The 26,353-nt window shown below is 44.6% G+C and overlaps 1 protein-coding gene across 5 annotated transcripts in view; it reads left to right on the forward strand.

Moving 5' to 3' along the window:
* ZNF521 (zinc finger protein 521) overlaps window positions 1-26,353 on the forward strand; it is a 275,559-nt gene that overhangs the window by 239,750 nt on the left and 9,456 nt on the right. For all 5 annotated transcript variants that reach the window (XM_054018220.1, XM_054018219.1, XM_054018217.1 and 2 more), the window contains one exon: window positions 2,021-2,136. In XM_054018220.1, the coding sequence (XP_053874195.1) occupies window positions 2,021-2,136 (116 nt within the window). The remainder of the gene's footprint in view (window positions 1-2,020; window positions 2,137-26,353) is intronic.

The raw sequence follows: 26,353 nt of genomic DNA on the forward strand, positions 1-26,353 counted from the left end.
CGCGATCGGCCGGACCTGCAGATGTGGCAGGTAAACAAACCGGCCCGGCCCGCCAGGGGCTTTCCCTATACAAGTGGCATCCCAAGTTTGGGAAACACTGCCCTAAATCACAAGTGTTAATATGTATCATAAATGCATAATTTGCTTTATAAAATGAAAATCTGAGACTGTTGCAGAACTATAGAAAAACATGACAAAACACACTTAGGGTATTCTTCTATCAATAGCATGCTAATTTCGGAAGCCATTCAAGGTTTCTGTTCTCCATTAATGGGAGTTAAGCCTGTGCATTGATAGGCAAATAGACCCCTTAATACCTTCATTTTATCCCTCTTTGTTTGGCAGCTCCCCTCCCAATAAAACTTAAGTACACTGTACAAAAGAAAATTAAAGTTGAATTTTTCTTCTTGCAGATAGAGTGGCTGGCACTGATTATTACCTCACTTCATTCAGGTTACATATTTCTGTTGAATTATAAAATTTAAAAATATATAGTTCATTTTCACTGCACAGCTTGCCATAGTCCTGTCTGAGTCTGTGTATAGTTCTGCCTTCAACAGTTTGCCTGTTAGGCATCTGCGTTCAATAATTCTTTCAGTGAGGCAGTTCTTTGTCTTTTGGTTTTATTATTGATTGTACGAGAGTTTTTTTCCTTGTCTTTGTGTACACATATGTAAGGAGTTGATTTTCTTTTACTCTAATATTGTGGGTCTAAGGATTCCAAGAGTTTAACGACAACAAGTTTTGGGGGTGTTTTATGCAGTATACAAACTAGCATCTGTAAAAGGTCTCCACTGGTGATTCTCCACGTGAGCGAGATCCCCGATAAAAAAATAATCTTTTAACGTTTGAGCGAATAGCCTTGGAAAATGTGTTAAGGAGTATGGAGCTAAGTCGATTCCAATCTGTGTGAAACCTTTTTTCCTTTTTGCTGATGGGGTAAATAGACACAGCATTAATCGTAAACAATGGTGGTTTTTTAGCAATGCGCTATTAAATTATTTCAGTATGTCTTGCGAGAATATTAAGAACTTAAAAATCACCAATATACATTTTATATGGAAAATGGAATCTGAGCAGTTTTTTTAAGGTAATGAGAAATGTGATTAAAATGTATGACTCACAAGAACAATATTCTAATATTTTTTGTTGGCTTGAAATTAGAATAATTTTAATGATTAGGAGCGGAGTCAAAGTCAAATGCCAGCATCTTTAATAAATCCTTTTCCTGCCTATACAGATTAATATTGTAGATGCAAACTTTTTTAGGTCACAGTGCACCAGGCATCCATCAGAAGTCAGTGCTGCCAACCCAAACACTGCCTCTGGCATATACAATTTAATTATTAATAGTATGTCTCCTAGGTAAACTGTTACACAGTCTTAGGGCCTTGTTTTGTAGTCATTAAAATTGAACATGTTTATATTATTGAAACCCTTGCATTCAGTGTGTAGGCAGAGTTGATCTTAAAGTATCCAAAGAGAATTTACCTGCAGTTCTGTTTCACATTCATAGACATTGCCACACTGCAGCTGTGGGATATAATTTTTAGCATTAACACCTTTAAATACAGAACTGTTTGTTAGCTTTAACTTTAGGCAAATACAGTAAGCGGGGCTTTGGAACCTATGCTTTCCAGACCTGTTGGCTGCTAGGAAATAAGTTTCATGTGTGTTCATTTTCAAGATAGTGTGCTTGTTGACTTTCAGTTCATTTTAAAATAATTTGTAAGAGAAAATGGCATTTCTAAATCTTTATATTTGAACCATATTGATTGTTTTGGGGGGCGTCTCTTTCCCAGACATTTAGTACAATGCCTTTTCTTAAAAAAAGGGACCTCACTGTGTAGATGAATAGTGTTGGTTGCGCCTATTAGTGCAACAGTATAATGTGAAATTACAGTGTACCAGCTTAATTCTACCTCTTGGAATTACTGTGCATAATGGTGAAATGTTTACAAATGACTTTCCACTTATGAAATTAAATAATGAAAAGCTCACTGTTGTTTTAACATTTCAGTGTTTGTTCAAGCAAACAAATTGCAGCAGCATATTTTCTCAGCCCATGGACAAGAAGACAAGATCTACGACTGCACGCAGTGTCCGCAGAAGTTCTTCTTCCAAACAGAGCTGCAGGTACCATATTCATGAAGAGGACTTGGATTCAGGGGCTGTGGCAGTACTGAGCAAATGTGTTCTGTAGCTGGGCTCATTGCATTCCTTGCTCTTCACTATGGGTTGGGGGGTACCAGAGGAAGTATAAACAGAGAGCAAAAAAAAACTTGTGTATAACTCACATGAGTAGCATTTCATGCCACTTGTAAGAGCTATCAGTAACAGAGCATCTGACTTGTTAGTTTAAACCTAGACAGTAGGGGCAACCATTCAACTCCTGCTTCGTAGTTTGGTGGAGATCAAGAGTGTTTCAGAATTGATGTTCTTGATATTTTAAGAGAGGAAAGGAGAGAAATGAGCAGCTTGCATTCCTATTTAGCACCCAAAACAGCCAGTGAATAGAAGAATGAAAATGGAGCTTGAGTTCTCTTCGCCTTCTGGCAGTCAGCAAGAAAGAGCTGGCAATAAGAAGGTGGGAATAAAAGAAGAGTAAGCTACAGAATGCAGTAGCATATTGTACCCCTGTCCAGCAGCTGGTCAATCCAGCGTCCCATAAATATTAAACTTCCGATAAAATTAGTTATAGGAATATTTCATTGTCTTCTACTTCTTGTACACTGTCTGTAGGATCAGTAGAACTCTCTTATTGTTGGAGAAGAATAGGACAGAAGGAGGGGGAATAAATCTTGTATACCTTCTGAAAACAAGTTTGGGTCAAAGAACGCCTGGTTATATGCTAATGTAGCTGCTCTCTTTCTCTTGGAAAGGATCATTACATTGCTAGTACTCCTGAAATGACATGTCACATTTATAAAGATCAGAAGAAGAGAGTACCAAATGTTCATTAACGATTTTAGTTCACGTTTGAATATTATCAGAAGAGTGTTTGGAAGTCAAAGTTCCAGGATCTCCATTTGCTAAAAGGGGATCAGTGCTGATGACATAAAGAAAATATATTTCTACTATAGTGTTATTTTTTACTCTTCATGTTCTTTGTTTGAAGAGTGTGGTGCAAAGCACTATACTGAAGGTGTTTATAATTTTTATAATATAGACTGTTGTCTGTAAGAAGCTTAACTGAGCCTCCTCCATTTATTTCACTTTTGATCAGAGCTAGATTTATCCTTGTCATTAGAGATAAGAAGCTGGGGGGGTGGGAAGAGGTGTGTGTGTGCGCTCATTTAGTATGTCAGTTATTGTAATTTTAATGTATTTAAAACTTAATGCTAATACTCAGGATGACAGTATGAATGATTTCTTATGTGGGAAAAGAAATTAGATTTTGAGGGCTTACACTAGGCCTCAATATGTTGTATGAGAACTTGATATTGAGATCTATCAAGTTGTATTTCTCTTTTAGTGTGAGTGGGTGGGCATGGGTGATGTTGTGCCTGTACAGTTTAGTTTAACCGTACTGTGTGAGAAACTGGAATGTCAGCCTTAATTTTCAGTTTTTCCAACTTTTGTTGGAATCAGTCTAGGGACAGATGGGACAAGGCGGCAGTATTATGGTTTTGGCAAAACCTCTGATTTAGCCCCAGACACCAGCACCCTCTTCCCCTCATGTCCAGGTCAAACCATCTTCACTTCCATCTAGTCTGGCACCCCATGATACCATTCCACCCACTCTGCTCCACTGGCATATTTCTTCCCACCCCACTCAAGTTTTGATGTCTTCCAGTAGGTGTCTATTGTCCTTTAAGGCCATTTTTCAGTGTCTTGAGGTAAGGGTGCTGCCATCTGCTCACCTGTCATCTGCATCAGAACATTCCATAGATGGGAATGTGTAGTCCTTACAAGGTAGTCTTCTTCTCTCACCTGGGCGGTCCAGTGGAGAGGGGATAGCCATTGTGCTCACCACCAACTTCACTAACAGTTCCTGCCTATGTGAAAACACCCTAACATCCTACCTGGCCATCTATCTAAGCTAAGGCAGAGGGCCGCAATTGTAGTGCTCCCAAGTACCCGAGCTACATCTCCCAGCCATCCTCTAGATGCTAAGACTGCTTTATTTAGAGTCCAGCTCAGAACTCATGCACAAAGTCTGGCCACAGGTGAATGAGTATCAAATTTGTGGATTAGGGAAGGAAAGGATCTAATACAGTGGAGGAGAGGATGAGGGGGTTGGGATTAAGGAAACGATGAGTAGATTTAGGGCTGATGAGAGATAAAGGAGAATTTACCAAAAACACCTAATGAAAGATTTTCTTTTCAAAAACCAACAACACCTCAAAAATTTCAATTTGAAGGTAAACCAAATGGAAATGTGTGTTTCCTTTTTTGTTCTTTTTGTTTAAAAAAAATCAAACATTTTGTTGAAACCAAACTGTTTTTGCCAAACACTTCAATTTTGATGAAACTACATTTTTGAATTAAAAATAATTTTGGTCAGAAAATTTCAACCAGCTCTATTGTTCATTACTGTGGTATCTGAGGTGCACAAATAGGGAGGTGGGGAGGGAGAGATGAAGAATGGTAAAAGGAAGAAAAGAGAGACTGCTAGGGACGAGAAGACAAAGGGGGGAAATGGAGGAGATGAGGGAAAGAGTGGTGAAAGGAAACAGGAAGGGAAAAAAAAGAAAGAAAAAATATGAACAACAGATCCTGAAATAGGTTTTTGGGGGAAAAAGACCAATTAAACAAATAGTGTAGATAATATTGATGCATATAACATAGAGAGAGATAGCTATCTGTATGACATCTACAATAGAGATAGATAATATAATCACCTGTCCTCTGCCTACTAATCCAGTTCCCCAGGAATGTTGTAATATTTCCAAACCTGAGCAGCTTCAAACAGCTGGCTTTTTCTTTTTTATTAAATATCAAATATTTTCTCCCCTCAGAAATCACTCCTGCCGAAGGCTTAGGGTAGGGTTTTTATGGCTTCCTCTGACCCCAGCATATTTGAACTCATATTAACTAAAGCACCTGGCTTTCCAGTGAAGGGTGCAAAAGTACATCTGAATAAATAGACATCTTCTACCTGTGCTTCCCTCTCTTGTGTTGGTTGCCAATTCACTTCAGGGTGACTTTAAGGTGTTGGTTACTACCTACTGCACAAAGCCCTAAATAGACGAGATCTCAGTTACCTCAGAGACTGCCTCTGTGTCTCACCATGCCAGCTGCATTTGTCTGAAACACACCAGCTTCTTGTCCTATGCTCCAGCTATCTATCTTCAGCGGAACTTGGGGGTAGGGCATTCTAGGTAGCAGGCCGTCACTTCTGGAATCTGCTCTTGCTGAAAATATGTGTAAGCACGAGCCTAGCCGCATTTAGAATGCATTCTAAGATGCGTCTCTTTGTTCAGGCTTTCCACTAGCTGCAGGCTCTGGGAATCCCTAGCATTTAGCCTACTGGCTGTTTTCTCCATCACTGTCCTTTAAGCTTGTGTTGTGAGAGGGTCACAATTTATTTGTTCACTATATTTGGGAACGGTTGTTTGCTTTTCATCAAAATTATGCACCTACTACATGTGACAGATGCTAGTCATGTCACTTAATGCACTTCTAGACAATGCTCAGTTACTGGAGTGATGAGGGAAACGTAAGAAAAACAGACAGACAGAGAATAGATGCTGTGGGGTTGGCAGCCTTACGCATGCATATAACAATGACAGTTTTAAAGGAAGAGAATACATGGATGCGGACAATATATGCATTATGCTGACCTATAGCTTTATATGCAGCTTGATAGGGCCCAAATCTTCACAGCAGAATTTTTTCTGGGCTAATCTGATTCATGTTGTTTGAAGTCTGGAAGAGCAGACTGAATGAAAATGAGGAGTCCCACATTTTATACTCCCCCACCCCTAAGAAAATGCCATATCCACATCTACCATTCTTCTGGTCAAAAAAACTAGGACTCCCTGTAGGGACTTTTATATCACCACTGCTTCTTAAATGTCCAGCGGAGTCACAGTTAACAACACATGGCACAGCCAGGAGCTGCTCTAACTTTAGGCAAACTAGGCAGCTGCCTCGCACAGCAGATTTGGCCCAACTGTCCCCCCTGACGAGGGGTGGCCAGGCCAAGCCTGAATGGTGTTACGACCCTGTGCACCAGGTTACAATGGCACTCACTCAAATTTAACCCAGCAGCTACTTCATCAAGACAAAGAGGCGGCCGAGCCAAATCTGTCACCCTAGGCCTATGAGGGGGGGGGGGGTCCACTGAACTTTTGCCTATGGTGGCAGATTGTCTTGAGCGACTTCTGGGAACAGCCGCCTCAGAGGTAACTTCTGATGAGCTGGGGAGTAAACCACTTGTCCTGCGAGTCAGATCTAAAATATGCTTTTTAGTTATTATTTGTATTGAAACAATCTTAAATGAAAATGAGTACACTATTAGTTTTAGGTCCCCTCTAAGGCCTGTGCACGCTTTTCAGCAAGAGTATTTGCAATTACCAATTAATTATTCGTATGTATTACAATAGCACCTAGAGACCCTAACTGAGATCAGGACCCCATTGTACTAGGAATGGGGAAAAAATACATAGTAAGAGACGCACTCTGCTCCAGAGAGCTTACAGTCTAAATAGACAAGCTAGACAAAGGATGGGAGGAAAAAGAGAGGCGGAGTAACTTGCACAAGGTCACATAACAAGTCAGGGGCAGATCTGGGAATAGAACCCAGGTCTCTTGAGGCCCAGTTGAGAGCCCTATCCCTTGGACAATGCTGCCTTTCTAATTATTAATCTAATAACTGGCATAGCATCTGTAGCTTTCATAGAAAAACACAGACCTTAATTTTAATAATCTCAACAGACCTTTCTTCTCCCTCCCCTGCCAAAAGCATTCTTCTTCTGTTCAGAAACAGGTTTTAAAAGTCTTTGTTGCTCTGCTGTAACTGGAAGAACCTGCTTTTAACTTTTTGGGGGATACTTTTATTTCTCTAGAGGGGAAGCAGATCTAAAGCTTCTGTTATGGACTTAGAACAGTATGCTTGAAGAGGCCGCTGGGTTGGTAACTGGTACAGGCTTAAGGGTTCTACAGGATCCTAAAGCCTGTCTGTTATTTTTATGCCTGTAAAATGAATTGAAATTGAAGAAATATTTAACTAAAACTATTTATTCATTTAAAACGTAACACTTTAATAGTACTCGCATGCTTAATGCAGTCTGGATTTTTCAGAAATAACCTTTTAATATTTTTTAAATTAAAAATATCAATCTGAACATCAGATGAGCTAACCAGTTGCAAGCTAGACAGTCATAAAGCTGTATATACACCTCCCAGTATTAACGGCCTAAGAACTCCAGTACCTGAGATTTGAGTATATGGCTATATTTGTCTGAATAACTATAACTAGTATACATTTTTTACATCCATCACCCACAGTACTGAACTTTTAATTAATGAGAAAAGTGATAAATCTATCATTATTGTAGCCCAGTGCTGTATTATTAATAAAAGGAGATAAAACCTATTAAAGAGATTCTCTGCCCTTCCCCCCCCCTTTTTTTTTTTTTTTTTGTCAGCCAATTTCCCCTCCCTGGCATTGTTTTTTTCTGGATTGTTGGATTATGCCTAAATGGCATTAACCATTTGGATGGGCTTGCAAAACAATTTTTTGTGGCTTCCTGGTCCCCAAAAAAGAAAGGTAACCAATTCGTGTCCAGTTTTTGTGTTATGCCTATGGCCAGCCCAAAGTTGGCTCCAGGTTTATTGAGGGTGGACGGGCAACAGGATTCTCTGAGGCAGGTTAGTTGACTCATTTTAGATTGTTTAAATGTGGGAGTGACGGGGGGGGGGGAGGGGGGGTTAGACCAGCCTCAGCCTCCAGTAGAAATGCAGCACTTCTGCTTCTGCTGTGGTCTGTAAGTTTTGCATGTGATAATTGTCAAAATAAACTGGGGTTCCTGGGCACTAGGCCCAGTCAGAAAGGATTTTGTGTGCATTCTGAGAATCATAGCATTTATTTAACACTTTGCAAACATTATCTAATTAATTGACTCAGCCTTCCCAAGGGGTGGGTAAATACCTCCACTTTACAGATATGGAAACTAAGGCAAGAAACAGGTGGCTAGGAGTCTTTGTCCCATACTGGTGGATTATGGCCTGGCCTCAGTTTTACATGCCTTTGCTATCCCGCATCTGGAGTACAGCAATACCATGTACCTTAGGAAATTCCAGATAGTGGAGAACACTGCAGCTCATCTACTCAGCAACACTGACCACTGTGAGCGCATCAAACCCTACAAGGGCTTCCCATAGAATATCAAGTCAAATTCAAGGTCTCAGGCCTTATCTTCAGGGTGCGCAATGGCCAGGCTCCTGCATATCTAAAAGATCACTTTCAAGAATGTTCTCACAAAGAAAAGGCTTTGAAACATTTTTAAAATGAAATCAGAGATTATCTCTGACCTTTCTAGTTCCCCAGAATCAAGGGATGAGGGGGTGGGGCACAGATACTGGCTTTGTAGGCCCTATAGGCCAATATGCAGTGGGGAATAACTTGTCAGTTCTTTTTAAAAGGAAATCTGTCTGAAATCCAATTAACATTAAAAGCTTTAGGCCAAAGTTTCCAAATTTAATGGCCTGTTTTTCAGAGGTCCTGAGCACCTGCAACAGCTGTTAAAGTCAATGAAAGGTGTAGGTCCTCAGCACCTCAGAAAATCAGGTCATAAGTGCCTAAAGTTAGGAACCTACATAAAAACACCAGATTTCCACAGACATTGAAAACCCACAGCCCCCATTAAGGTTGCAGCTAAGTGCCTAAATAAGGACTCGAGTTTCAAAACAAAGACACCAAATTTGAAAACGTTGGCCTTAGCCTTTTGTAGGGTTACCATACGTCCGGATTTTCCCGGACATGTCCGGCTTTTGGGGGCTCAAATCCCCGTCCGGGGGGAAATCCCCAAAAGCCGGGCATGTCCGGGAAAATCGGGAGGGCTCGGTGGTGCTCGGCCGGGCCGGCGGTGCGGGGCCGGGGGCATGGTACCGGGCCGGGAACCAGGGTCACAGTGCCAGGCCGGGCGCGGGGCCGGAGGGAGAGCCGGGGGCGCGGTGCCGGGCCGGGAGCCGGTCAGCCGGGCCGGCGGGGAGCCCGGTCAGCCGGGCCGGCGGGGAGCCGGGCCGGCGGGGAGCCCGGTCAGCCGGGCCGGCGGGGAGCCGGGCCGGCGGGGAGCCCGGTCAGCCGGGCCGGCGGGGAGCCGGGCCCGCGGGGAGCCCGGTCAGCCGGGCCGGCGGGGAGCCCGGTCAGCCGGGCCGGCGGGGAGCCCAGTCAGCCGGGCCGGCGGGGAGCCGGGCCCGCGGGGAGCCCGGTCAGCCGGGCCCGCGGGGAGCCGGGCCCGCGGGGAGCCCGGTCAGCCGGGCCGGCGGGGAGCCGGGCCGGCGGGGAGCCCGGTCAGCCGGGCCGGCGGGGAGCCGGGCCGGCAGGGAGCCCGGTCAGCCGGGCCGGCGGGGAGCCGGGCCGGCGGGGAGCCCGGTCAGCCGGGCCGGCGGGGAGCCGGGCCGGCGGGGAGCCCGGTCAGCCGGGCCGGCGGGGAGCCGGGCCCGCGGGGAGCCCGGTCAGCCGGGCCGGCGGGGAGCCCGGTCAGCCGGGCCGGCGGGGAGCCGGGCCGGCGGGGAGCCCGGTCAGCCGGGCCGGCGGGGAGCCGGGCCGGCGGGGAGCCCGGTCAGCCGGGCCGGCGGGGAGCCCGGTCAGCCGGGCCGGCGGGGAGCCGGGCCGGCGGGGAGCCCGGTCAGCCGGGCCGGCGGGGAGCCGGGCCCGCGGGGAGCCCGGTCAGCCGGGCCGGCGGGGAGCCCGGTCAGCCGGGCCGGCGGGGAGCCGGGCCGGCGGGGAGCCCGGTCAGCCGGGCCGGCGGGGAGCCGGGCCGGCGGGGAGCCCGGTCAGCCGGGCCGGCGGGGAGCCCGGTCAGCCGGGCCGGCGGGGAGCCGGGCCGGCGGGGAGCCCGGTCAGCCGGGCCCGCGGGGAGCCCGGTCAGCCGGGCCGGCGGGGAGCCCAGTCAGCCGGGCCGGCGGGGAGCCGGGCCCGCGGGGAGCCCGGTCAGCCGGGCCCGCGGGGAGCCGGGCCCGCGGGGAGCCCGGTCAGCCGGGCCGGCGGGGAGCCGGGCCGGCGGGGAGCCCGGTCAGCCGGGCAGGCGGGGAGCCGGGCCGGCGGGGAGCCCGGTCAGCCGGGCCCGCGGGGAGCCGGGCCGGCGGGGAGCCCGGTCAGCCGGGCCCGCGGGGAGCCGGGCCCGCGGGGAGCCCGGTCAGCCGGGCCGGCGGGGAGCTGGGCCCGCGGGGAGCCGGGCCCGCGGGGAGCCGGGGAGCTGGGGGGTGCGCCGGGCCGCCGGGGGCCGGCAGTGCTGGGCGGGCCGGGGGTGGTCGGCCGGGGGCCGGGGCCAGCACCCCAGGGCCCGAGCCGACCCAGGCTGGAGCCGCCGGGGGGCCAGCCTGGGCCGCGCCTCCTCCCCCCCACATCCCCCTTACCTGCTTCAGGCTTCCCGCGAATTAAATGTTCGCGGGAAGCAGGGGAGGGGGCGGAGACTTTGGGGAGGGGGCGGGGTTGGGGCGGGGCTGGGGGCGGGGCTGGGGGCGGGGCCGGGGGCCGTGAAGTGTCCTCCATTTGGAGGCACAGAATATGGTAACCCTACCTTTTGTAGATAAGCAGAGTCAAGCTGCTAGAGCAGATGACAGGAAAACGGGAGAGCTGGGTGTGCTACTAACTTTCTGGGGAACCTTGAACAAGTCACTGAATCACACTGTACCAAACTTTCTCCATCAGTAGAATGGGAATAGTAATACCTATATCGCAAGGGTAGTGATTTGTTAATTACATTCATGTTTGTGCTTTGAAGCCTTTAGATAAAGAGTGCTATGGAAATTTAAAATATTATTATTGTTTGTGATTCTTATTTTTTCCTCTGCATGCCTCAGAGCACAAACTCAACTGTAGAGCTGCTTTTAACAGGGGGCTGGATTTGGGATCTTTTAGGATTTTTTTTTCCTTCTGAACTGTGTCCCTTCTCAAATGGTCCCAGTCTCTTCTGATGCTTGGAACTTCTGCCCTGAGAAGACAGAACAATCTTTGATTTTCATTGCAAACTTCTCTCCAAAAAGTCAAACAGGCTTTTACTTTGGACTCAAGAAAGATACAATGGAAGTACTCACACTTCAGTTACTTAAGAAAATGTCTTCAAAGTATTTCTCCTCCAACTCCTTTGCTTCAGTGTCAGAGAAAGTTTAAATACCAAAAATAAAATAAAAACTCCAAACCCACCAAACTTTGAATTCCCTTCCATGCCTCTTTCCCTATGGGGATTAAGGGGTTTTAGGGCCATATTAGTCTTCATACCGTAATACTTTTCTAAAGAAGAAATTTCCAAATTTGGAGCATATGAGCCCAACCGTCTTTGATTGGCCTATTCAAACATAAACCCTCCCAGTAGGTAGTTCATGAATAGTTATAGCACACAATAAAATCCACCAAGCCTGATGTGTCACAGGTGCACAGTGACCATTTTGCTTTCACTAAGCAGTGCTTGAGAAAGATTAAAACAAGCGGGCTGAGTCTTACTTGTCTTATTACATACATATTTGTACATATGTATACAGTGGTCACTATTAGAAAAGTTTCTGGTTTTTCCTTTGGTAATTCAAAATGTTACCTTAGTATTTACAATATTTCCTACACGTTTCCTGCAGAGAATATTGCAAATATTGGGGTATTATTTGTCACATTCTAAAGCAGTTGAAAAATGATGATGGGCAAACATTCGGTGTCTACAGATATTCAGACAGTCATGGTTATTTTGGGATAGAATTGCAAAATTATTGGACAAGGAGAATGTAATAGGTCAGAGTTTTAGTAAAGCGTCTCATGCTAAATCTCAGAAAATCTTACCTAATAATTAATACAAATTGGCCAAAGTAGTATCAGTCCATTTGACGTTTTCCTAACTACAATTTCTAAAATAGATGTCTAAATTACACCCACTACTCCTTGGGGAATTCTACACCAAAATTTAAGAATTCTGCGCAAAAAAAAATTCTGTGCACAATATTTTAAAATTCAGTGTATTTTATTTCTTAATAAATAAATGTGGAGGTTCCAGCATGGTAGTGGGGAGCGAAGGCCATCACCCTGCAGATCCCTTCCCCACTGGGACACCAACTCGGCGATGAGGCTGCATCCAACCCACACTAGACTTATCAAGATAGCAAGGGAAAGGAACAGAGTGTCACATGCACACCCAGCCCTTGCCCCTGATCTAGGTGTGGGCAGTTTCAGCCCGGCATGGTCCAAGTGTGGAGGGTCTTGGTGTCGGGTGAGAGGGTTCTGTGTGGGGCAATCTGGATGTGGGCGGCTTGGAGGGGGGTCGGGATGCAGGGGCGGGTGTCTGGATGCACAGGGGCTTGATGGAGGGTTCCGGGTGCAGGGGGACTGGAACTCTGCTGGGGGGCCAGGTGAAGGTGGTTGGAGCTCAGCAGTGGGGGGGTCTGGGTGTGATGTGATGGAGCTCAGCGGGAGGGTCTGACAATGGGGGGTTAGTGGAGGGGTCTGGGTGCTGTGGGAGTGGGGCTCCAGGTGCAACCGGTTGGGGCTCAGTGTCATGGAGGTCCAGATGCAGGGGAGAGGGGCTTGGCAGGAGTCTGGATGCAGGGGGCTGGAGCTGGGTGGCGAGGGCTGGATGCAGGGGTGGCGGTTTGGCTGGGGGCATCTGAGGGGCTCAGCAGGTGGGGGGTCCAGGTGCTGGGGCGTGAGGTTTTAGGGGGGCAGGTGCGGGGGGCTCATTGGGGTGGTCTGGGTAGGGAGTGTCATTGGGGTGGGGGTTCAAGTGTGGGGGGCTCAGCAGGGGATAGTTTGGGTGCAGGGGGGAGTGGCTCAGTGGGGATCCAGGTGCAGGGGCTGAGGCTCAATTGGGGGGATGGAAGGTGCAGGGGGGTTCTGGGTGAGGCTTGGCGGGGGGTCCGGATGCATGGTGATTGGGCAGATGGAGGACAGTGAGCCCTCCCTCTGCGGCTGAGGAGTGATGTGAGTAGGAAGTGGGGTGGGGAGGTGGAGCTTCCTGCAGCCAAGGGAGATTTCTGGGGGTGGGTCTGACCTGACCCCAGTTACTCCTTGCAGTGGAAGAGGAGCTGAGCCCAGCGCAGGGTAGGAGCCACCATCCGGGTCGTGTCTTCCCCCACTCACCCACCCCGCACCTCTCTGCCAGCTCTTCTGGGCGCTTGAAATGATGCATCCACGCAGCTGGGGGGTGGGGAGGTGTTCATGACTACTCTTGCAGCTTCCCTTTGCTTCACCATCAGAAGTCATTTTTCTGCAGCGAAGCAAAGAAATCTGTGGGGGACATGAATTCTGTGCGAGCACAGTGCATAGAATTCCCCCAGGAGTAACCCACAAAATACCCATACAGAAAATATGTATGTGATTTTACAAAATGGACAAAGTATAGGCACAAATAAATATATACATGTACAACTTCCTGTGTTATATAAACACATATATATTTTCTGCACACAATTTTCTCTTTGTCCCACATATGTCTGTTTTGCTTGTAAAACTTAGGTATCGGTTTTTGAAAATATGTCCCTAAATCGATGGAGACAAACAATTAGCTCATAGTCTGCATCTATCCCACGTGATGTACTTATATGTTCCAGATTAAATGATCAGATTCTGCAGAATCTAAATTTTCATGTTAGATGAAGTTTCTGGACCATGTGATTTCAAAGACAGTCTTCCTAACATTAACTGAATGTAAATCAATCCAGCATTGTCGTCTTTAATCTGCAAATGGAGTCTGAAACAATGGCTATGAGAGTTGGAAGCTCCACTATATCTACAACCACTTAGTGGGTTTTAACTCTGAAACCTAATGATGGTGCATTATATGTCAACATTAATGTCTTCATTGCTAATCATTTTAGCATATGGGATGGGGAAGGTGATGAGAGTGAAGCCCATGGAGGAAAACTGTAAACTGCTGCAGGAAGAAAAATGCAGAGAGACAAAAGAAGAAGATAATAAGAGGCAGAGAGGGGGGAGAGAAACAGAAACATGGGGAAGAGAGAGAAACAAAAGACAGAAATAGTAGTGGTCATGAAGTTGAGTATATTTTTCTTCTGAGGGATATTGATGGTAACAATAAGGCATGAATCAGACAATAAATAATGAGAAAACTGAAATTTCAGTTATTACATAACGGTCAGGTTGTACCATCATAGTTCTTGTGAAATCCTCCTACTGACACCAGAGGGAGATCTGCTGTGGATTGAGAGGGCTAAATAGTACATTATATCCTGACCCACAGATAATAATTAAAAACAGAATTCAGTTTTGTCCCCAAAATCAGTTTTATCATCTGTGTCCTAAATGTTTCACTGTACACACCAAAATTAGTCAGATTGGTTGGTTAACACTCTCAGAGTAAGCGGAAGAAAATGATAGAAATAAGGGCTCTATTTGCATTTGAATAGTTTCCCTGGTAGCTCAGTTCAGTTCTCTTAATTGTCCATTCATTCATTTCTTGCTAATGTAGTTGATATCGGTGACTGATTTTCTATGCTGAACAGGAAGCACCACTTCTTCATTCTAGGACTCATTCCTTCCTACAACTGCCCTGCTGTTGGCTACCAATAGCTGCCATTATATTATCTTTCATCTGGCCCAGAGCTGACAACAGATGGCCATCAGTGTGAATGTATAAAGCATCCAGCAATGGTGTACTGAAGAGCTTCCTGGCCAGTTCTGCAAACCTCCCTCCCTTCCTCCCTCCACATCTTGAATAAGCTCATCATTCCTGGCTCCACTCTCCACTAGCTCTGCAATTTTCCACACAGTGAAGGCAGAAGGCTGCCACTGAGCCATTGGAACTCTCCCCTTCCAGATCTGCGTCTGATTCCCATTTCTGTGCATAACTCAGGCAAAGTACTGGCACTGCCCAGCTGGTTCTGACCCTATAGGCTGCAGCACCCTGGGATGCGTTGCTGCTATTACATCACTGGGCGTGCCACCATTTGGGATCTGGCTCTTGACCCCATTTGGTTTCTGCACAGCAAAACTGCACAGCAAAGACAGAGGAAGATTTAATTCTGCTCATTCAGCCACTATGTGGGATCTCTAGTCTGAAACCTGAAGCAGAGGCAGAGCTTAGCCACTGTAGCATTGGATCTCCTCAAGCCATTATTCTGGTGGGGTTCTCCCCTCCCCACTCCCAATGCTCTGGAGGACTCCTAGCCCCACCAAGATTAAGCATGTTAAATGTGAAGAAAGCAAAAAATGTGAATATTGATTGTAGACCTAAAAGGGAGGAAAGTGTTAATTTCACTGACATGCTGATGCATTGACAGGTCTGATCATTTGGAAAGCAGCTTCAAATGGGTGGCTGCCGTGCATTTGGAGAAAGATCTGTTGTTTGCTCTTGACGGAGTTTGCTAAAGCAAGGTACCTCTAGAGCTGAACCTGTAGTTTAAGAGAAATTCACATTTGTAGCCTTTATTGTGATATTTGCAGCAAGTCTACAGCTACTAACAGTCTCTGCCCTGAAGCTATGAAGGAGTAAGGCTCCATTGTTGGAGAGAGAGACGCGTTCTGTGTAAAAGCCTGAGATGTGGTAGGCAAGATGAATAGTGCTCAAAAGCAGTGCTTGCGGTGCTGTCATTTAGAGCAGGAACACTGAGCCTTTAAACGAAAGTGAAAGGTAGGGTAAATGAATCCTTTAAAAATGGTAAAATCTTAAACTGCCTAAAATAACAAGTATTTCCATTGATAAGTTCACTGAGCGGGAGGAAAGTTGGGAGGGGATGGTTTCCCCTTGCAAGGAGCGGAGTAGTACAGATAGTGTGTTAAAAAACAACAGCACTACAACACCTAAGGTGTGGCTAGTGATTCATCAAGGGACATGTCCAGGATAGTACAGTAAACAGAGATCTTGGCTCAAACAAGTTCCTTCCTTTTCAAAACATCAGCATCTTTACATTGCTTCGTTCCAAGCATTGGTCAAAAAAGATTTGAATGGAGATGGCAACACAACTGGAGCTGTTCATAACAAAACCCTAACCCGGGAGGAACAGGTTTCAGGTTTACTTCTAAACCTGTTATCTGGGTCAGGTTAAGAATGCTTGGAGCAAAGTGGGGCTGACCTAAGATTTTGGGTGGAAAGCATGTGAAATATGGTGGATTTGACACAAAACTGGGCAGAAATCTGAGATTATTTTGGTGCTGTTTGCTTTGCGTTCGAAGCTCTGGGTGAGCACCCCTACCCCATCCAGTAGACTGAAAACAAAAAGTGGTTCATTCCCTGTGGACCAAAACTGCTGAGTTATGCATATCTGTACATACAGCTGTAGGTGTTTCTGCATTGTTAAAATCTAATGTTGTAGCAGAATTACCTCACTAAACCCAAACTAGACTAAACATGAGCTGGGTATATATCTGTCTGTCTGTGTCTGACTAGATGATGGATACTTACTAGTTTTCTCTGTATCTGTAGATATATGGCATATAATATTTGGAAACTGTGATACCATTAAATATTAGCAGTGCATTTTGCTTTGCTTTGAGTTTGTAAAGGTGAAAGGTGATTGTGCAGGAAAATGGAACAGTATATTTGCTGTGAGACAGGCACTAAGAACTCACTCCCATGCTCAGTTATAATTCATGACTGTACTGGTGGGAAGCCCTTATCCCTCTGTGGAGTTAATGCATCTCTACTGTAGCCTGCTGAGAGCACCCTGCATCTCCTCCCACCATCTGTGCATTCAGTTGCGTGCTTTCTCTCTTTCTCTCTCGCTTTACTGTGACATCTCTTGGTGTTAAAACTGTCAGACTACTACTGCCTGGTAAAGGTGGCTTTATGATGTGTATTAATGTTGAATTGTCATTTAAATGGAAAAGAGCTGGAAGGGATATATTACAGTTTCATTTAAACTCTAATTTAGAAAATGCTGATTAGCAAATTAATAAAAACATGTGTTTGTTGCTTTAAACTCCTCGACCTGTCTTAAATTTGCTGCCCATTATACTAAGATGGATAATCTGCATGAAAAAGTGTAGGGACAGGGCAGAGGGTTTACTGGCAAAGTTATATTTGTTCCCCGTCTGTGACTGTTCCGCTGGTTGTTGGTACAGTGACTCTCCCTTTTTAGTGTTGTGATTTGAGGTGCCAGCAACATTGTACATTGAATCGTATTTACCCACCCATTTACCTGCCTGGTTGGTGCAGACAACTATTTTATTTTCTTCATGTTGACTTCCTTTCTGAACCGAAGCAGCGTGGAGGCTGCAAGTTAACTGCTTCTGTGCTACCTGAGATTTGGGATTCACATGAGCAGAGATCATAAGCTAACACAATTTTACTTAAATATTGAGATTTTTATGGTGGAAGACACTGTCTAAAGAGAACTGAGTTGACACTACCCTACAGTTTAGGAAGAACTGAACTGGACCACAGAGCTTTGAGATGATGCTTTATTAACCTGGCCCCTTGCTGTTAGGGTGGGTTTTTAGGCAGTGTGTTATGCCTAAAAGTACCGTGAAACTGCATATGGTTCATTGCAGCAGCAAGATTAATTTGTGGAGTTTCACGATATTTGATCTTAACATAGTCTGTTGTTTGTACTTTTTTAAAACGTATAAATCAAATCCAGGCCTGAAATACCAGTGTATGAATTTAACAGATGTGGTGCCATAAGGGACCCACTGTGTTATAAACTGCAGAAATGGCCTTTTTATATTTCAGACTCTTAGCTTATTCCCGGGAGGTTTTGGAACCACAGAAGCGAGGTGAAAGGTCATGCTTTCAGACAGTAGCACCCACCCACCACTTGACGTTTGGTGTAATTGTCAGGAAATCCACAGCTAATAGTTTTGTTATGCAGTCATAGCGTTCTGCACAGTAAAAGTAGGGCAAGAATGACTTCAGTAGCTCAGTGTCCAGGTTTCCTTAGGTGAAAGATCACTTTGAGATGACACAGCTGAGTAGTCAGGCTGAAATCCTACTTGGTATTTTATTAATTTTGCACCAAGATAAATCCTGAATTCTGACAAACTCCATGACAGGTGAAATTCCTTCTTGCAGAATCTGCTCAGCAAGAGGCTGCTCATTTCGTTCTGTTCCGAGGCAGGCAACAGGAGGGCAGCTTTATAATCAGCCCTCAAAGGACCCCCAGCCGCCCCAGAGTCTTGGGCTGATTGAATAACTCCTGGGCCTCTTCCCCTAGGCCTCCATCAGCAGGGGTCCTGTGGAAAGCAATCTCCCGCAGACTGGCACTGAAGTGAGCTTTAAACTACTATTTTCTGCTCTCCAGAGGAGCCTGGAGTACTAAAAGATAGATGGACTGCAGATATTTTATGAGAAACTGTCAGAAGAAGAGCAGAGTAAATGTTTTTTTTTTCCTTCTTCTTTGAGTCACACACTACATCACTGTAGAATTTCTCCCAGTATCTTTTACATTTAAATAAGAAATTAATTGGTTGCTAACCTTAAATTTCCTTCCTCCCTCTTATTTTTCTTTTTCTTCTCCTCTCTGACTTTTTTTTTTTTTTTTTTTTTTAATATTCACTCAGAGGCCCTTTGCTTAACCACAGTTGCAGAAAATCAGTACCATTTGCACTGAAATATTTATAATGACAGAATGAAAAATTGGATTCATTTTCTGGCCTGTAGCCGAACAGTCTGCAACTTTGTGCAGCATTGTTTAGCATCTCTCATTCCCTCCTTTTCATTGGGGTCGTTTTCAGACACACATGCACACACTGCCCATGCTGCAGAGGAATGCTTGGCAAAACACAGAGCCATTTTTAGTCTCAACAATGAGAACACAACTTGCTTGTAACCTTTCAACTCTTGATGGAGGGATTCCGGGAGAAGGGGGCATGCCGAACGTCTGTCTTATAGGAGAGATTATACGGGATGACATGCAGTAATCAATTTTGTACGAGGAAAAACACTGATTGAATTCAACAGAATGTTTCAGTATATTCCATGAGAGGCAGTGTGGACTTAGCAACAGAACGGATGCCAAGAGGCCTCCACTAATCCCTGCTCTGCCACTAATTCCTGTGGCCTTGGGAAACTCACTTGACCTCTCTCAGGGCCAAATTTTCAAAAGCTCCCTTTATGTGCAAGCGTGCCCTGACATTGGGGATTGCGCATATGCAAATACGCTTTTGAAAATTTGACCCCATGTCTATTTCTACATCTACATGGCGGTGATTATATATTGTTACCTACATTACCGGTGAAGACGAATTAGTTAATGTTTGCAACTACTTTGAAAATTAAGATCCAGATCCTCAACCCCCAGCTTGGACTCTGGTAGCACAAAAGTGCTATAAAGCTGCATTCGCCAGACAACTAAGGATTCCCTCAGTGTGCAGGATTGCCTGGGTGGCGTAGAGCCAGAGTACTTGGTTGGTTCTGTGTCACCCCCTCTCTGTATAGGTTTTGGACTCTCCTATAGAATTGATAGAAAATTATATCCCTGCGGTAGAATTCTATAGGATGGTTCAAAAAGCTAATAGAGTATTCTCTGGTAAGTTCTTTAGATTTTTAGACAACCAGTTTAAACTAGTGTAAACCCATGTGGCCAAAACTTTCCAACACTGGTGCCTAAAGCTGGGCACCTAAAACCACATTGGATCACCTAAGGAAGTGGTCTGGTTTGGGATTGGATCCTGCAAGATTCAGGTGCTCAGCACCTTCAGCTCGTGTTGATTTAACGGGGAATTGCGGGTGGTCTGTTTCTTTGAAAATCAGTCCAGATTTTATGGAACCCAAGTGTGAAAATGTTGACCTTTTAGTTTGATCTATATTAAATTAATAAGTGCTGCCCAAGTTCAAGTCTCCCTACCCCACTCCAGGTCACCCTTCCAGGCCCAGATTATTCTTTCTTGAATTAAAACTTGAGAATTTTGAGTAGCTTTAACTGTTCTTTTAGGAGCATAATCCTAACTGATTTATACAGCTATGTTGATAAAAAGGAGCATTTACTATTAGGATCAATATAGATCAATTTGTACTGTACAGCAGACTGTAATTTGTGAGTGACACATACTTTTATCAACAGCTGAAAGTTTCTTACAGACTTGCAGATTTGTCTTTTTATTGTGTTCCCAAAGATAGTTTGGAGAAACATGCTGACATGTCAGTATGAAGTAATGTGTGCTCTGACACAAACGGCATTGTAATTTAGGAGGAATTTTGCCTGAAGTTGTTTTACTGTAGCATTGCTTTGATTCGAAAAGGAAGTTTCTACAAAGTGGTGTGTTTTAGGACATGACAAAACATTCTCCAATATTATGCATATATTCAAGAGACTTTCTATTTAACCCTTACCACTGCTGTCTGCTTTTTTGTTTTTCTTTTTGTATGTGTGTGTGTGTGAAGGGTGTAATTTTTAATTGTTTTTAGCAACTAATGTGAGACAAAAATAATAGAAACCAAAAAAAATGTGAACTTTAACATTAATAACATATATTTTTAAAGCTGTCATTTACATTATAGATCTTCTTGCCAACTTAACAGCATTTTAAAAGAAAGCTGTAGGCCAAACTACGAGTTCTTCTAATGCCAATCAGATATATTTCTATAGTTGACATAGCCACCAAGCTAAGATATAGATGCTTAAAATGTTTCAAATGCTGAACAGAACTGCAGTGACAGTAGGATCCGGTCCACAGTGAAGTGATAGTGCAGATCTTGCTGATGATATTGTGCAGACATGTTATTGAACTGTAAGGACAGTAAGAGTAGCCCCCAAACACATGTTTCATCTCAGCATAGGAGATAGTAACTTTCCGGGAAAGCTGCCTTCTCCCTTGGCCCAAATATTTGTGTTGACTCTGTTTTTCTGTGTGGAGCGCCAGTCAGTTTAGTGAAGTTATTAGTTTATAAATTTTGTCAAGGTAAAGTAAATGTAAGAGCTTTAAATTAGAATAAGTGCCACTTCTGTATGGCAGGTTCCTTTGAGGACTGATTAGAAAGCAGACCTCCTGTTGCCTGCCCCTTTATGCATAGCAGTATTGCTGTGTGTACTTGTTTATAGCTTACCTTTGAATTTGTATAAGAGTGCGCTGTGGTATGATGAATCGCCCTCTGATAGACAAGATTCTGCCTTTATTCTGGGATCAAGCTAATACTTCACTTTAAAAAGTTATTTTAATTAGGTAGTTTTATTGTAATGAATTAAAATGAATTTGGAGTAGCAAATTATATAAGAATGCGAGGGTTATAGATTAGTCTCTCCATAGTTACAGCACATCTTTTTTCTAAAGGAATTAAAGTTCTGCATTTCAGATAGCTTGGCACTACATATGGGTGGCTGCTGAGTGTAACTGGTGTTACAGTTATTTTCCCTCCTAAATGTGACTCTTTTCACTTTGCCTTACCAAAAAATAACAACAAGCAATAAGGTTCAAAATTGGCATCTGCAAAGTACTAGTTGTGAAGAAGTACTGTACTGTAGCATCATAAACCAAACCATGAGGTGGGGGGAGCATTTCCCTGTACTATAAATTCATGGAAAGGTAGGAGCTAACAGCATATGCCAATGCCCAAGTGTGCGAGAGGAAACAGAGAGGCCAACCAAACCCAAGGAACATAAATGACTTTGAGACAGATATTGTATCACTCATGGAGAGATGAGGAGAAGAAAAGGTTTATAAAAGAAGAGGAAAATCTTGTAATATTTATTTGGAGCCTAATTCCTCACTGCCATGCCACTTGTGTAGTCATTGACACAGTGCAAAGAGGGTGTGAAGCTCAACCATTCTGCTTTGGTAGCATTTTACACTCACATTACACAAAGTGTCTACACAAGGGCCAAGACAGTAGAGATCAGGACCCTGTGTTTTACAAGCAAGATCCCCAATGAGGGAAGTGAAATGTTCTTGTTCTTGTATCACATGTCAGTAAATGTGTTCTGAGTTTGTAGCTTTGCAGTGTATGTACTTATCGAAGTATAGAAAATGGATAACTTTTTAACAAAGGTAGAATACATTCTGACCTATCTTAAAGTCACCAGTACAGCAGGAGCATTGCTTTTCTTAATAAAATGTTGTTTGGGTCATAGTGGAGGGAACACAGCTACCAGTTGACGTTGTCTTTAGTCTTGACACATGGGACATGATCCTCTCATTCCCAGATATTTGCCAACTTGTCAGGTCTCTAAATTATCCTGATCTGCAGTTTCTGGTATTATAATGAGTGGAGTTGCAACACGCATGCTACATAAACCACTGTGACATTTCTCATGATTCCTGGAATCACAGGGGAAACTGGTCCCTCATTTGAAGTGCCAAGGAAATCAGTAGAAGGATCATAGAGTGTATCCAAGATAGGCTGGTAGTGCATAACAAGTTATGAAGTCATAGTATGAAGAAGCTGGGGTAACCTCTACCTGTAGGCTCAGGAACCTTCTGTCATTACCACCAAACCTACACGTGTTCCTACGTTAAGTGGCTTCTTGAGGGAAAGGTACCAGGAGACAAACAAGTGAGCAGACGTGTTAGCTGTGTTGACATCGGGAGGCAGTTCCCCAGACCTTTTCACTCTCTCCCACACATATTTTAAGATTAAGGCACCATTGACTATGAGCCACCTTTTGTCTGTGCCCCTGATTTTGTGCCCACAAATTACGCATTGAAATGTTTGTACATCCTCTTCATTGTGCATGCGTATTGACTAGCGCAATGCTTAAAGATCTGATCTCCATGTGCAGATGTGGAGATGGTGCAGCCTTACAGGAGCAATTAGAGGCTGATTGTCGCCATCTGAAAGTTTGGCCCTCTTTGAGTGTCATTTACCTTTACTTGAGTGAAAACTCTGTTTGCACTTTACCTTTTTCTGTTAATCTTTTGGGGATATATAACCTTCAGTGAGCTAAATGTTGGTCTAGGGGGTACTGTATGCTCGAAGATAATATATGTAGAATCTAAGTTCTGAGCTCCTTTTTGTCACCTGATAACCATAAGCACAATACATATAGGTATGGTACAAAGTAGTGTAGTGAACATAGTGATCTGTGGATTTGTTGTATGTATAGATCTGTCTAAATCAGGGGTGGGCAGACTATGGTCCGCGGGCCAGATCTGGCCCACCGGCCATTTTAAGAGGGCTTAAGCTCCCGCTGCGGAGCAGGGTCTGGGGCTTGCCCTGCTCTGGCACTCCAACCTGGGAGCAGGGTTGGGGGCCACTCCACACAGCTCGCAGAAGCTGCAGCATGACCCCCCTCCGGCTCCTACGTGCTCCAATGGCCCCACTCCAATGGCCCGCCTTCGGCACTCCAACAGAGAAGGGACATGCTGCTGCTTCTGGGAGCCACATGAGGTAAGCACCACCCGGAGCCTGCACCCCTGAGCCTCTCCCCATGCTTCTGCCGCAGCCCTGATCCCCCTCTCTCCCTCCAAACCCCTCAATCCCAGCCAGGAGCATGCTCCTGCATCCCAAACCCCTCATCTCCAGGCCCACCCCAGAGCCCGCATCCCCAGCCAGAGCTTGCACCCCTTCCCGCACCCCAACCCTCTGCCCCAGCCCTGATCCCCCTCCTGCCCACTGTACCTCTCGATCCCAGCCCAGAGCACCTTCCTATACCCCAAACTCCTCATCCCCAGCCCCACCACAGAGCCCTCACCCCCACCCCTGCATCCCACTCCCCTGACCTAGTCCAGAGCCCCCTCCCACAGCCTGAACTCCTCATTTCTGACCCCACCCCAGAGCCCGTACCCCCAACCAGAACCGTCACCCCCTACCCCAACCCCAATTTTGTGAGCATTCTATTCCCAGATGTGGTCCTAGGCCGAAAAGTTTGCCCAACCCTGGTCTAAATAATAAAGGAATACAGGCAAGTTACAGTGTTTTTTTCTCTTTGACATATGAAGAAACTTGTTTCTTGTAATTTTGTTCAGAGGAATTCTTGTACGTGCACTTTTGGAAAAACTGGAAATAATCATTGTTTTAAAGGTTGCCCTTAGAATATAAATCACAGCTGTGTGTGCTTCCCCCCCCCCCTCACCCCCTGTTTCAACTGGGTGAATTTTGAATCCTATGAACAGGAGTTTAAATTCTAGGCCCACCAGTCAGTTTAGGATTTGAAATCAATGCGCTGATCCGGCAGCTAATGGTCATCCTGCTTTAAATTAGAACAAACAGAATGGAAGTTGGGGAGGAAAAGGGCCAAAGGAGCATGCAGAAACACACAATGGACGTGCAAAAGTAACGTTCATCTGAAGTGTCGGCTTAATCACTGAAAAGACCTATCAGAATTCAACAAGCAAAAGAAAACAAGAAGAGAAGGAAATGAGTAACATTTCCAACAGGACATTTCTGTGCAATTGTCAGTTTAAGCCTCCATTATTTGTCACTAATTACTACACTGAGCTGTTAAATATTTAGTAGTAGTTTGTTTAATTGGGTTTGACCTATAAAGGAGTCTGTACATACTGTAGCTCTAGTTCCAGGAGTTCAGTTCTGCACTCAGAGCTAGGCAGATAGGAAATTTGCATTCACGTAAGAGGACACATTATGTTATCAGGCAAGGTGTCTCCCTTCCTCCTTCCCCTCCACTCCACACAGAGATTTATTTGTCTTTAAGATATCTAAAATTAGAGCACGGATAAGGCGCATCGCTCGTGGATATAAAGTAGGAAGGAGGTCATTCTTAAACTTGTTTACAGATGTTCTAGTTTAGAAAGCACCGACATAATAAATTAAACATTACAGGAAAAAAAATTAAAACATAGCAACAACTGGCACAAGAACACATCTGTCTGTAAAACACTGACTTAATCCCTGAATATCAGTATTGCCTATCAACGCTACTGTACTGTAGCTGCGGACAAATGTGGAATCATTCAGCTCTGGCTTCTGTTTGCGCCTTTGACTAATGATGTCTGACATAGTGGAGAGAGTCCAGGCCGTCCCCTCCTAGTACCGGGGATGTAGTTTTCTTTTTGGCATAAATGTCAGCCTACGCATGTGCAAAATACATTTTATTGTATTTGATACAGGTCTGATTCTCTTCACCCTAACACCTGTTTCGCTAACTCCATTAGTTTCAATGAGTTTTTCAGGGTAGTTATGATCATATTCTAAAGAGTTAAGATTTTAATGTTAGCAGTGTATTTCCCAGTGGTCCTTTACTTCCCCATTTTTATTTAAACTATTACTTTTACCTCTTCTTAGTGAAGCATCTTGATTACACTGGTCTACAATTTTTGAGAAGTCATCTGCTTCAGAGATAAAATGTGCTATTTATTATGTATTTTGATGTGCTGAATTCAAATATGACAATTAAAACAACTGATTGGCTACTGTTTCTAAGATATTTACGTTTTTACATTTTATGTCTATGTATATTGTGTAGATAGTAGAGTTTTAATCATAAATTGTAAACCTAGGTCTTTTCATGTGTTTATGGTTGCTTTACATGATAATATTTCACCTGTCCTGTTTATGTAACACTTTAAAAATCAGCAAAAGGGTTATATAAATAAAATTGATTATGAAACAAAATGCAAAAAACTATTCTGTACATAGTTCAGTCCTATTCAGTGTCTACTCGGCGCTTCTTGGCTTGTCTCTTGTATTCATTAAATGGAGCATCTCTTGTCACTGTCCAGCAATAGTCTGTAAGCATTGATGGGCTCCATTTGCCCTGATAGCGTTTCTCCATTGTTGCAATGTCCTGGTGAAATCGCTCGCCATGCTCGTCGCTCACTGCTCCGCAGTTTGGTGGAAAAAAATCCAGATGAGAGTGCAAAAAATGTATCTTTAGTGACATGTTGCAACCAAGGCTTTTGTATGCCTTGAGGAGGTTTTCCACCAACAACCTGTAATTGTCTGCCTTGTTGTTTCCAAGAAAATTTATTGCCACTAAGTGGAAGGCTTTCCATGCTGTCTTTTCCTTGCCACGCAGTGCATGGTCAAATGCATCATCTCGAAGAAGTTCACTAATCTGAGGACCAACAAAAACACCTTCCTTTATCTTAGCTTCACTTAACCTTGGAAATTTTCCATGGTGGTACTTGAAAGATGCTTGTGTTTTGTCAATGGCCTTGACAAAGTTCTTCATCAAACCCAGCTTGATGTGTAAGGGTAGTAACAAAATCTTCCTTGATTCAACAAGTGGTGGATGCTGAACACTTTTCCTCCCAGGCTCCAATGACTGTTGGAGTGGCCAATCTTTCTTGATGTAGTGGGAATCTCTTGCACAACTATCCCATTTGCAGAGAAAAGAGCAGTACTTTGTGTATTCAGTCTGCAGACCAAGCAAGAGAGCAACAACCTTCAAATCGCCACAAAGCTGCCAC

Source organism: Malaclemys terrapin, chromosome 2 (assembly GCF_027887155.1).
Source record: "Malaclemys terrapin pileata isolate rMalTer1 chromosome 2, rMalTer1.hap1, whole genome shotgun sequence".
NCBI classification, from domain to species: Eukaryota; Metazoa; Chordata; order Testudines; family Emydidae; genus Malaclemys; species Malaclemys terrapin.